Consider the following 12,091-nt stretch of genomic DNA (forward strand, 5'->3'; position numbering starts at 1 on the left):
ATGCTCAATCATGTTTACCAGAATGCTCTCTGTACCCTAGAAGATCCTGCAGACAAATAACATCTAGTCTGTTGGTCTAAATGCCTGGAAGTAATGAACTGCCATTCTGTTTAAGCTTCTTTGGGCCCAATAGGCAAATCTCTCTTCAGGGAACCCCAGGGGAAACATGGCGACAGTACAGAGTACCTGCTCTAAGGAGCTTAAAGAGGAGACTGCTCCTAAGAGTAACGGTGGCATCCATAAGTGACAGCATGAAGAGCAGGGAGTACCCTGGGGAGAGGGAAGTCCTGCTTCCTGGGGCACAGGCTCTTTTTCTAAAGAGGAAGAAAGACGGCACGTAAGGCATTGGGGAGGTAGCAGTGCCGTGTGCAGAGCAGGGAGCCTGGGCCAGTCTCCTGGGCCCCATCCAAGTGGCCTGTCTTCTCTGTGCCTCAGTTTCCTCATCTGTTCATTGGGTACTATAATAACGCCTACCTCTGTAAACTGCTGCAGTGAATTACATGACGTGTTTTTTCTAAATCTCCTAGAACAATTCTTGGCACAGAGTAAACACTATCTATTAGTTCTCCATCCTACTGTTTCTAACTTAATTCAAATGTTATTAGTATTTGGTCATATTTCTATGATGACCTCAGGGTCTTATGCCTCATATTTCATGCAATTATATTCAGATATGAGTTTTTAAATCTTTGACATATATGTGCTTGAAATTCCCAGTACCAGGGAATCCATGAGTCCCATCGTCCTAAGGGCCTTTCCTACTATACAGGATATCACTGCTTTATGCCCCAGTAGAGTGTTTGACAGGAGAGGCTGCAAGGCTTGCAAAAGTGTCCCAGGATTCAGAGCCAGACCTCGGGGGCTATGAATTCTGACTCTGCCTCATCCCAGGTGAATCATCCTGTCAAGTTACTCGATGTGTCAATGAGTTTCTTTTTCCCCATCTCTAAGTTGGAGAGTATCAGATGCCAGCAAGTTGGGAGGTTGATAATAAAAATTGAAAACAATCCCTCACTACAATCTGGTACTGGGGATGCTTTTGTCCTTGGGATAGACACTGCCACCTGCCCTGCAGGCAGTGACCACACCAGTATGTCCAGCCTTCCACTGAGGCAGGCATGACTGTCTCTTCTCAGAATGTGAAGAGGAAAAAGACATAGACTCCGTGCTGAGGGATGAAGTGCAGTTCATCAAGGAGGAGCTGGCAGAGAAGCTCGGGCAAGCTGAGGAGCTCAGGTGAGAGACGCCGTGGGGACAGGCAGGTGGGCAGGGGTGTGATCTCTGAAGTGCAGCAGTTCAGCTGGGAGAAGCAGGAGCTAAGCTGGGCCAGGACAAGGGCAGGCATTTACATGGCAGGCACATTTCACACAAACACTCATAAAACAGGACAGTAATCTTAGCAAGTTATGGGTTGCAGTTGTTTCTTGAGCTTTGTTTTCTCTTCTTAAAACAACTAATTGTTGAGTTGAAATTTGCATATCCAAAATTCATCAAAAGAAAATGAACCACCCAGCAGCATTTAATACACTCAAAATGGTGTGTGATCACCACCCATTTACTCTTAGAGTCACCTCCTGACTGCAGCAACTCATTCGTTCAATCAATATTGCCTTCTTGACCTGCCATTCCTTTCTCCTTTCATCTTTCCAACTCACCCCATCTGCACCTGACCACATTTCTGTGCACAGCTCTGTTTCCAGTCACTGCAAGATGCACTATGTGAATTTTCACATAGAAATGTCCATGGCCAAAGTGAGGAGCTGAAAGGACAGCCCCTTGAAACTGACTTAGGAAGACACTGACTTTTGTTTACAGAAGAAATAAATGAATGGAACATCACAGAGGATCTTACAGGAACTCTCTGTGATACAGAGGAAGCCTTTGTATATATAAATACAATATATATGTATACCATATATATATACACATATGTATATTTTCATGGACTCTCATTTCTGTCAGCCAGGCTGGAGTGTAGTCACACAATCTCAGCTAACTGCAACCTCTGCTTCCAGGGTTCAAGCAGTTCTCCTGTCTCAGCCTCCCAAGTAGCTGGGACTACAGGCATGCACCATCGTGCCTGGCCAATTTTTGTATTTTTAGTAGAGACAGGGTTTCACCATGTTGGTAAGGCTGGGTTTGAACTCCTGAACTCAGGTAATCTGCCTGCCTCACCTCCCAAAGTGCTAGGATTACAGGCATGAGCCACTGCACCCTGCTAATATATATATATATATATATTTTATATATATATATATATATAATATATATATAATATATAAAAATACATATATATAAAATACATATATACAATTTCTCTTGGCCACAGGCATTTTCCCAAACATGTTGTGACCTTCTGCTTGGAGGGCTCCTTGAGGACATGCTCACATAAACCTCCGTTGCAGTATTAGAACTGATCACTCATCCCTTTCCATTATTAAACGTTCTCTGCTATCTCACCATAGGCAGTATAAAGCCCTGGTTCGCTGTCAGGCAGAAGAGCTGACCCAGTTACGGGAGAAGTTATTGGAAGAGAGAGAGGCCTCCCGCTCACGAAATCAGCATTTAAAGGCCTTCCTCACTCATGATGACCCTGACAAGTCCCAGGGTCAGGACCTCCAAGAGCAGCTGGCTGAGGGGCACAGGCTTGCAGAGTGTCTTGTCAACAAGGTCAGCCTAGGTAAGGTGGACACAGGCCCTGATGACACACAGCCCCAGGCTTATGAAAGTCCCCAGACCTCCACACCTCCACACCTCCACAATGGCAATTTTATGGGTACTGTTTCTTTCCACTAAAAATCTGTAGCCATGACGTGACCAGGACTTCCTGGGCAAAAGCAGACATGGGAAACCCTTGGGGTTGGAGGTCACAGGATTGCAGATGTCTCCTCATTTCTTGCTGGAACATGGTCTTTGAGGCAAGAGGCAGCGTCTGTCCAGTTTTAAAGGACAGGAAGGAGGCTGTGACAGGAGGCAGCTTGTTAGAGTAAAAAGAGTCCTGGACTAAGAATGAAGGTTCCCAGGCTCTGTCTTCAGCAATGTCTTTAGCAACTGTGAGGAAATGATTAATTTATCCTTCCTGAGTTCCTGTCTCTGAATCTGTAACGGCAGACAAATTGTCTCTTGCATGCACATGTGGGAGCACTTATGACTATATTTCACGATGAGATCAAGCCCCTTGCTGTGTAGTGTTGGAGAAGGCACTTGATGTCAGGGCATTTGGTGGTAGGAAGTGGTCTAGACTGGGGCACTCCCCATGGAGAGAGGGTCCCTGGGTAGCACAGTGGAAGTCACTTGGAGGGCCCATGAAGTTCCTAGTGTAGGGAGTATTGTGGGGCAAGTTTGTTTGTCCTGTCCTAAGAGAAAGATACAGGTTTCAATGCAAGCTGTGACAGGACACAGAGCCAAAGCCTGTGCCTGGGTATCAGAAGTGTGGCAAGATTGGGGAGACAGCTGCTGAAGCTTAGAGAGAGGCTGGACAAGCCTCCAGTAATATGGGGAGCAAGAACACTTTTCAATATGTGGCCGCATCTTGATGGTGACTCTCCAGGTCAGAAACACGTTCCCTCATGGATCAGGAGAACATGCCAGGGCATTTTTTAGGGCAAAACAGGAGAGTTTTCAGTACAATGCAGACCCATACATGGATGTTCATGTCTCAGTGCACCTAGGGCTGACTGTGCTTCCGGTGGGTGAAGTGGGAAATATCTGAATAGACGCTTCTGTATTTGCAGAAAGTGATGAAGATGATGACGGGTATTTTACAGATGAGGAGGTCGAGGAGGTCGAGAAAGTACAGGAATCACCTGAGCGCAGGTAACACTGAATACTCAGGAGCGGGTAATGGGTGGTAAAATATGGAAAAGGTCTCAGAAAGAACACAAGGTAGGTGAAGGTAGTCACAGATGGCAGGTTCAGGATACAGACAGCTGCACAGTGCACCAATTTCCTGCACTCACCAACAAGGAAACAGCCCTGTTAACATGCTTGTCCACTGTCTTCCTGGCACCTGTAAGCATGACCCTCTATGAGCTCACTAGCCCTAGGGACTTCCTGCACACACAGAGGAGACCTGTCCTCCCCTGTAGTGAAGCTAGGACGAGATGGAAAGCTGCTTTTCACATGCTTGTCCTTAGACTCTTGTTAGGGAAGATAAATGACAAGGAGACAACAAGCAGGAATTAGGAAGCACCTACCAAAGTTAAACACCAAGACAAGTGCCCAGGAAAACTTGACATTTCACATCACAATGTTAAAATTAAAAACAATCTACAAGGCACACCATCTCCGGAGTCTACCAAGGCTCAGACACCTGTATTCCCTTGGCCACAGCACGTTAAATACAACCCAGCTTAGACACACGGTGTGGCAGCTGTCTTTGGTTCTGTGTGAGTGCTGTGAAGACTGTACCGTACAGAAGCAGTGGAGCCTCTGCCTTCCTCAGCTCCTGTCTTTCCAGTGCAATGAACACCAGCTGCTCTCTTCCTCTCTGGTTCCCAAGGCAGCCATGCTCTGTTGCAGATAGAGGAGGATTGCCTGTTCTCTCTTAAATGGAACCTCCTCTTTGCTTTCTGGAACCACTACCTTATGCCTTCCATCAAAACCAGCTGGGAATCCCTCTTGGTTTAATCTTTGTCATCTCTATCCTACCTGGCTCATGAGGGAGGTGCAGAAGGCTGAGGAAAAGGAAGTCCCTCAGGACTCACTGGAGGAATGTGTTGTCCCTTGTTCAAACAGCTACAGCCCTTCTGACTCCAACCAGCCTCACCGGAGCACCGAAGTAACATTTGAGGGAGACGAAGTCGACTCTGCTATGATAGTAGACAGTGATTGCTCTCTGAATGAAGACGAGGAAATGCCATACTTTCTCCCAGGTAGCCTCCATATTCTTTATGCCTCATACCTCTGTCTAGGCTAAGGAAGATCAATTCTGAGGACAGGCTGTATACAAACCCATTGATTTGAATCAGAAACTAGGATGAAGCTGGGGGCAGTGGCTCACATCTGTAATTTCAGCACTTTGGGAGGCCCAAGCAGGTGGACTACTTGAGTTCGGGAGTTCAAGATGAGCTTGGGAAATGTGGTGAAATCCATCTTTAAAACGAATACAAAAAAATTACCCAGGCGAGGTGATCGACACCTGTAGTCCCAACTAATCGGGAGCCTGAGGTAGGAGAATCATCTGTGCACAGGAAGTTGAGGCTGCAGTGAGTCATGATTTCACCAGTACACTCCACCCTCAGTGACAGAGAGAGAACCTGTCTCAAAAAAAAAAAAAAAGAAGGAAAGAAGGAAGGAAGGAAGGAAGGAGGAAGGAGGGAGGGACAGAGGGGAGGAAGGGGAGGGAAAGAAGGATGTGAAGGAGAAAAGGAGGGAGGGAAGGAAGGAGGGAGGGAGGGAGGACTAGGATGGAATATTTAATATAGATACAAGGGAGTCAGATAGCTTTCCAATTCTCCCTGGCCCTGATATCAGGTGACTGGACCACAGGCAGGTAGGACAACTTCACAGCCACCTGTGTACAGGAGGTGTACGGGAGGTATCTGTCAGGCCTTCTAGCTCAGTTCCTATGTCTCTTGTCGCCTCTAATGATGTAATTTGTGCCCCAGCACAATGTCCATGGAGTTTCCATGCTTGTCCAAGGCCACTGTCAAAGACAGCCTTGCCTACACATTAAAAGATGTTGTTTCCCTGCATTTACATGATGTCTGTCTGTGTGGCCTTGGTCATGGGATTGCTTTAGTGAGAAGCAGAGACAGCAGGGATGGGTGTCTGGGAGCACTTAACAAAGGGAAAACTGAGACTGTTCCTACTGAAGCCCCTTCTCCTTTCAGCTCCCACCCAAGAGACCTGTCCCCAAGGGACTTGCAGTGGAGACGTGAGCTACTATCTGTCAGAGATGCAGACTTCACTGACACAGCCGGAGCCAAGCACCCTGGTGCCCAATTGTCTTGGACTACAGCTGGATCAAGGGTTCGACTGTGGGAATGGCTTAGCCAGGCAGGGCCCTTCGTCCACCACCTGCAGCTTCACAGCCAATGCTGATTCTGGGACCCAATGTTCTTTTCAAGGTAGGGAAGGAAAGAGGGTAGGAAGCTCTAATCCAGGTCTTGGTGGTCACGGTGCTGTGGGTGGAGCAGAGAATGGGCACCTCTCCGTGCTCACTCAGGGTCAAGTTGAAATCCGTGATGCTCCAACCCAGTGAGGTGAGCAAGAGCCTGGGGCTTAGGACAAAATCTGCTCTCAGGTCCTGGGTTTGCCTCCTTCTGGTTGTTCACTTTGGCCAAAGATTTTGTCTTTTGGGGATATAAATCTCTGTTTCCTCATTGGAGCTACCTAAAAAATAGTATCTGCCTGTAATCATTGTTGAGAGTATTAATTATTATAATTTCCAAAGGGCCTGATTCAATAACAATTACTCGATAAACCTATAAATAGCTGTTATCTAATCCACTTGTCTTTCTGACAACTTTACATTTAGAAAGTGACTTCACAGACTATGCTGTCTCTGAGGCAGAGCGATTGTGAAGCTCTCTGTTTTCTAGAGACCCTTCTTCCCTTCCTTTCTCACACATACTCCTCTGCCAGTTTTCTTTCTCTCCTTCCCCATCCCTCATGAAGCCGATTCTCAACTATCAGGCACTCTCCATGACAACCTATGAGGCACATTCAGTAACAGCGTAAATCCTGGGCCCACGAGTCAGTCTCATGACATGTCCAGATCTTTCTTCTCCTTGTTTTTCCACTCTTTTTGAAAACAAAGAGCAATTTTCACGTGGAAAGTGTCCACATCAGTCTCTTTTATGAAAATCCATTTAGTTCATCATCTCCACTCATGTACACAGCCACGTCCTCAGTTTCCATCTCAGAGGGAACAATTCTGCTCAGATTTCCTTAAAATCATGGGTCGTGTTCATCTTCACTCTCTGTCCCACTCAGTAGCTTCTCCTGGAGCCCTCGGCTAAGTAATGAAAGGACTTTTGTCCCCAGGAGCAGGGAGGGTCTCATGAGATCCCAAGCACCATATGGGTTCATGGAGAGGACACGTGGGAGGCGCTCAGTGGGTACTGGGGAATGCGCAGTCCCTGACACGTGCCGTGACAACTTATTTAAACTGATTTCTTCCCACTGGAATCTCCTTCGCTTCTCTATGGATTCTCACACCCCCTGCCAAGACTCACCTCACTGGCTCAGGCACACCCTCTCTTCCTCACTTTCCCTGGAGTCCAGAGCCTGAACAGCCTCCAGGTGAGAGGACAGAGTGAATGCTTTGGTCTCATTCATATTTTCCCTCACCTGGTGATTTCTCCTGCTGTCTAATAGGTTATTTGCTTCTCCCACATGGTTTCTTGCTCATGCTTCTCATGTTTGTAATTTTTTTTTCCAATTTCGATAAACCAGAACAGTGATTGTTGCCTTACATTTAATATCTTCTAAATCCCTATCTAATATTTCTTTATTAGATTAATACATACAGATATATGCATTTATGTCATTTGTCATAGATATTATGTATATTTGGTGTGTGTGCTACATAGGGTTTATATGTATATTCAATAGACCTTATAACAATGCAAGTTTTGTAAATTCTCCAGGTTTAGGCTTCCCTGGTTCCTTTCTCTCATCAGCTGCTGTAACCTCTGTCTGGTCTCACCTCTGTGTCCCATGGGCTGCCACCCTGCCAGGCCCTTCCATCCCCATCTCCTGTTTGCACTCAGCTCTGATTTAACTTTCACTTTTATAATCTCTTCCCTCCCCAAAGCACAGACTACATACAGGGGGATTTCCTTGCTTTTGCCTTATCGACGTGGAAGTTATTTCTTTCTTAATCTTGTGTTTCTTGAATATTTTTGTGAATCAGGAGTGACTTTGTCTCCTGACAAACTTGTCCTTACTGAGTAATGGAAGAAAGATCAACAAAACCGAAAATATTAAAGTCACTCTACTGGCTTCCCCTCACACTTTGGACTTCCTTGTCCAAGGCCACATTCCTGATTTGACATCCTTTGGGTGGAAGAGAAAGTCACAGTAAGATCATGGGTGCCAGTGCATGCCATTGGCTGTCATTTTGTTTTCAGAGATGGTTGCACAGCCCTATGGCGGGATGAAGAGCGCTCCGCAGCGGGAAGATCATCCATGTAAAATCTCAGCTGACAACACACGAGGGCAGCAGCTCATTGGCAGCATTCTTTCCTCAAGTGTTTTCAAACCGAAGATGATTAAAAGAAAATCCCGGTTCAGCAAGTGGAATCCCTACCCCTCGCGCTTGGGGCACAGAGGTAATCACATCTATGACGCTTAGCTGCACTCACTTCTTATTTCACTCTGTCCATGGTGACAGCTCGTTCTCCCACTGCTTTTTCTCTTCCATTTTTCTGCAGCGGCTGCTGTAACCTCTGTCTGGTCTTAACTTTGTGTCCCGTGGTCTTCCATCATGCAACGCCTTTTCTGTCCCCATCTCCTCATTGCTCTCTGAACTCTGCCCTATTCTTTATTCTGCTGTCTTGAGCGTCCCTCTCATGGTCACAGGAGAGCCAGACCTCCTTGTCCTCATGCACGTCCACAGTTTAAGCTGCTGAACACAGGGTCCTTTGACTGGAATTGCATACTCTCCTGGGAAGTTTACCTTTCCTCCCAGCATCCCCAACTCCATTGTCTCTTTCTGCAGGGAGCATTGCTTTAATGCATCATTTACACATTGGTTTTTCTCTTGAGTCAGCTTTTGAGCATCCCGACTGATTCAACCCTTAACTGTCTCTTGTTCCTCTGAATGAGAAGTGTTAAAACTGAGCACAACGGTTCCCACTTAGAAAACTAAACTAGAACCAGGTGGGAGTTCTCTACTGGCCTGGATACACTTTAGTCTTCAGCCCCAGATGTGTAGCCTTGTGACAATGTAGCTGGAGTTGCCAGGGACGCGGTGTTCTCACCTCATGGACTCATTTGAGCTGACATTAACCGGAGGACATTTATGACATTCTCAAGGGACATCACTTCAAAAGTACATACAGAGGGCAGGACCTCAAAACTGCATATGTCATGAGGTACGTCATTCTAACCTCTCTCCTTTTTATTCTCATTTCCACTTCTACAAGTCCAGTTAAGGGTCAAAAATGCAACTCAGATGAATCTTAAGGCCAGTTTATATGAGATAGCATTTTCTGAATTAACTTTGATAAAAGTGACTCCACAACCAGCTTTATGCATACACAAGATGACAGGCAAGAATCTATCCACAGGACACTCTTTGCTTTGGCCCAGCCCAGTTGATAAGAGAGAGATTTCACTGAAGTTGTCAGAGAGAAGACTAAAATCCATGGAACCACTGGGAACAAAGCCAATCATGAGATAAACAGCAAAAGGAAAGAAAATGATGGGAAATGGGGTTGTTCTATTTAGTATCTCTATCTCCTGCTGCCATGTAATAAACACCTGGTGAGATTTGAATTAAGATGAATGCCTTGAACTCACACCTTGAGATTCTCACTTACATGGCCTGGGGTGTGTTTTGGGTGTGTGTAGTTTTAAAACAGTCCCATGTGACTCTAATCTGTGGCTAAAGATAAGAAGGACCACTGGTCTTCTATGATCACAGGTCACCAACATGGAAGTGCCCCATATGTGCAGCTACTCCAAGGCTGAGCCTCCGTCAGCCTTTGATGGGACCTATATTCCCCTCTCAACAGCACTGTTTGTATAGCGTAGAAAAAATCAAGAAGAAAACCAAGAAAATGAATACATTAGACCTTTAGCCTCTGCTTGAAGCTCACTTGCTCAATTTTGAATACAAGACAAAGTGAGAAATAGTCATTACATTAACATCTAATGTACAGAAATAATACCTCCCATATTACATATAGTGGAATTTAGTATTTTCTTTGGCAGTTTAAACTAAAACTTCTAGTTTACATTTAACCACACAGATTTTACAGCCCACTAATTGGCTCAGCACTGCAATGTGAACATTTCACTTTTGGTCATTTATTGTCCTTCCGCAAAGCCCTGAAAAAGAACTTACTGGTCTCACTCTCCTGAAGAGAATGCAATAACAAATCAAGACTGAAATTCCACAAGAGATTGTATATGAATACTTCTTTATGCCACTCTTGACGCTTGACATTAAGTATTAAAAAGTCAAGTTTCCCAAAATGTACTTAAGGAAAATAATAAGTGGGAGGGGAGAATGTAGGAAAACACAGACTAATCCTTTCACTTTGTACTTCAGAGTTCTGTGGGTCTAGATATTGAGAAGATTTCTAGAAATCCCGTAGGGTGTAACCAGGTGTGGAATCAACTTCCAGGCATTGGGGAAAATAAGTAGGGTCATAATTACACTCCCTGCTCTCTCTTTGCTAACTCCATTTTGAGTGTCTTTTTTTCTTTTAATTTTCTTTCTTTCCTGATCCTCTTTGAAAGAATACTTATAAATATATTTGTTTTTTCTTTAAAAAAAATTATGTTAACCAACCAAACCAGCACCACAGACATCATATTTCTCATATTTTTTTGTAAAACCTTATTTCTGTCCTAGCCAAGGTGACCCAGCAGTCTGTCATGACTGTTGAGACCTCCAGATTGGAGCCTTTCCTCTCTCTTCCTCCAATACTTATTGAAATGGCTTTAGTTCATGGGTCCTAATTCCTGGGTTGTCAATAACAAGTCATGTGGCCTTAGTTCAATCATATCCCAGTGGCATCACTACGCCTCTGTTTCAAAGGCCGGAAGTGGATGTGGATGTTTCCTGAGGTTCCTGCTGCTGCTTATATCCAGAGTTCTTCCCATGGCCTCCTGCTCCTCCCTAGAAGACTGGGACATGGAGTTTAAGGGAGTGGGTTTCCCTGCAGAGGATCTTCCTTTTCTGCAGCCCTCTGTCTGAGCATGTATGATTGATGCTGAGCACATCCTCACTGGGAGGAAAAGCCATCACTGTGCTCCAGGCAGAGAGGAATCAGGAGGAAAGGGGCTGATATTCCCAGCCGCCGGTTGGGCATAGGCAGGGTCCCTATATCCTGCACCGCAGGCTGACTGGAAGTTCAGGAAAATTCAGTGGTGTTTTCTTCTCACTTGTGAATGGTGCTTCCCCTTTCAGCCAGCCCAACCCTCACCCTCAGCTCAAGCTCCCAGGAAGAGATCAGTTTGCCCCTGGGATATCACCACTTAGCAATCCCTCTAAACTCAGCCTTCAAAAGGACCTGACAAAAATGCTGATTTGATTATTTTCTCTCCCTCCCCTACAGGTACCAAATACTACCAGAAGGATGCAAAGGATGAAATGATGCCTATAAAGCAGCTTTTCCAATTGATGAGAAAAAACTAAGACAGCAAAGCAAGTTCAAGTCCAAATATAATGACCCTGCAGGGAACCTTCACAGAGGATTGAATTTTAGATCACAGAATGCTCTTGATGATTTCAACCCACTAGGCTCCTTTGAGAAGCCACAGTCCATCCTAGTCCAATTGTGATCAATACCTAGGGAGACCAGTCCTCAGATGGATGCACAGCATTGACAGGCTTTAGCCTTGCTCCTCTCAATTCCCATCCTGTAGAGAACAGAAGTGTGGAGCCACTGGCAGGAGACAGCATGTCACCCAGGACTCTACCAGGGTAGAGTATGGACAACACCATGTTCTTGCTGAAAATGTTTAGCCTGAATTTCACAGGAGGTAATCCTCGGGCAATTGCAGAATGTAGAACATTGAACAGCACAACTCACCTGTCTCCTTCAAACAGCCCACGTCACAAAGAACACAACAAAAAGGTGAAGAGACATTTTGTTGGAACACTGCAGAGTCAGGCTGTGAGCTTCCTGCCTCAGCCCATCTGCAGGCAGAGAAGATTCTACCAGGGTAGAGAATGATCAACGCCATGTTCTTGCTGAAAATGTTTAGCCTGAATTTCACAGGAGGTAATCCTTGGGCAATTGCAGAATGTAGAACATTGAACAGCACAACTCACCTGTCTCCTTCAAACAGCCCACGTCACCACAAAGAACACAACAAAAAGGTGAAGAGAAATTTTGTTGGAACACTGCAGAGTCAGGCTGTGAGCTTCCTGCCTCAGCCCATCTGCAGGCAGAGAAGGGCCAGTGTC

The 12,091-nt window shown here is 45.5% G+C and overlaps 1 protein-coding gene across 1 annotated transcript in view; it reads left to right on the forward strand.

Annotated features, from left to right (window-relative positions):
* The window catches only part of LOC135276019 (neuroblastoma breakpoint family member 1-like), a 171,992-nt gene extending 165,787 nt beyond the window's left edge, over positions 1-6,205 (forward strand). Inside the window, exons 14-18 of the mRNA XM_064378935.1 lie at positions 1,137-1,236; positions 2,466-2,680; positions 3,735-3,816; positions 4,663-4,874; positions 5,835-6,205. Of these exons, the coding sequence (XP_064235005.1) occupies positions 1,137-1,236; positions 2,466-2,680; positions 3,735-3,816; positions 4,663-4,874; positions 5,835-6,205 (980 nt within the window). The remainder of the gene's footprint in view (positions 1-1,136; positions 1,237-2,465; positions 2,681-3,734; positions 3,817-4,662; positions 4,875-5,834) is intronic.
* The last annotated feature ends 5,886 nt before the right edge of the window (positions 6,206-12,091 follow it).

Source organism: Aotus nancymaae, unplaced genomic scaffold, assembly GCF_030222135.1.
Source record: "Aotus nancymaae isolate 86718 unplaced genomic scaffold, 86718_ANA_hifiasm-v0.15.2.pri h1tg000020l, whole genome shotgun sequence".
In the NCBI taxonomy this organism is placed as follows: domain Eukaryota; kingdom Metazoa; phylum Chordata; class Mammalia; order Primates; family Aotidae; genus Aotus; species Aotus nancymaae.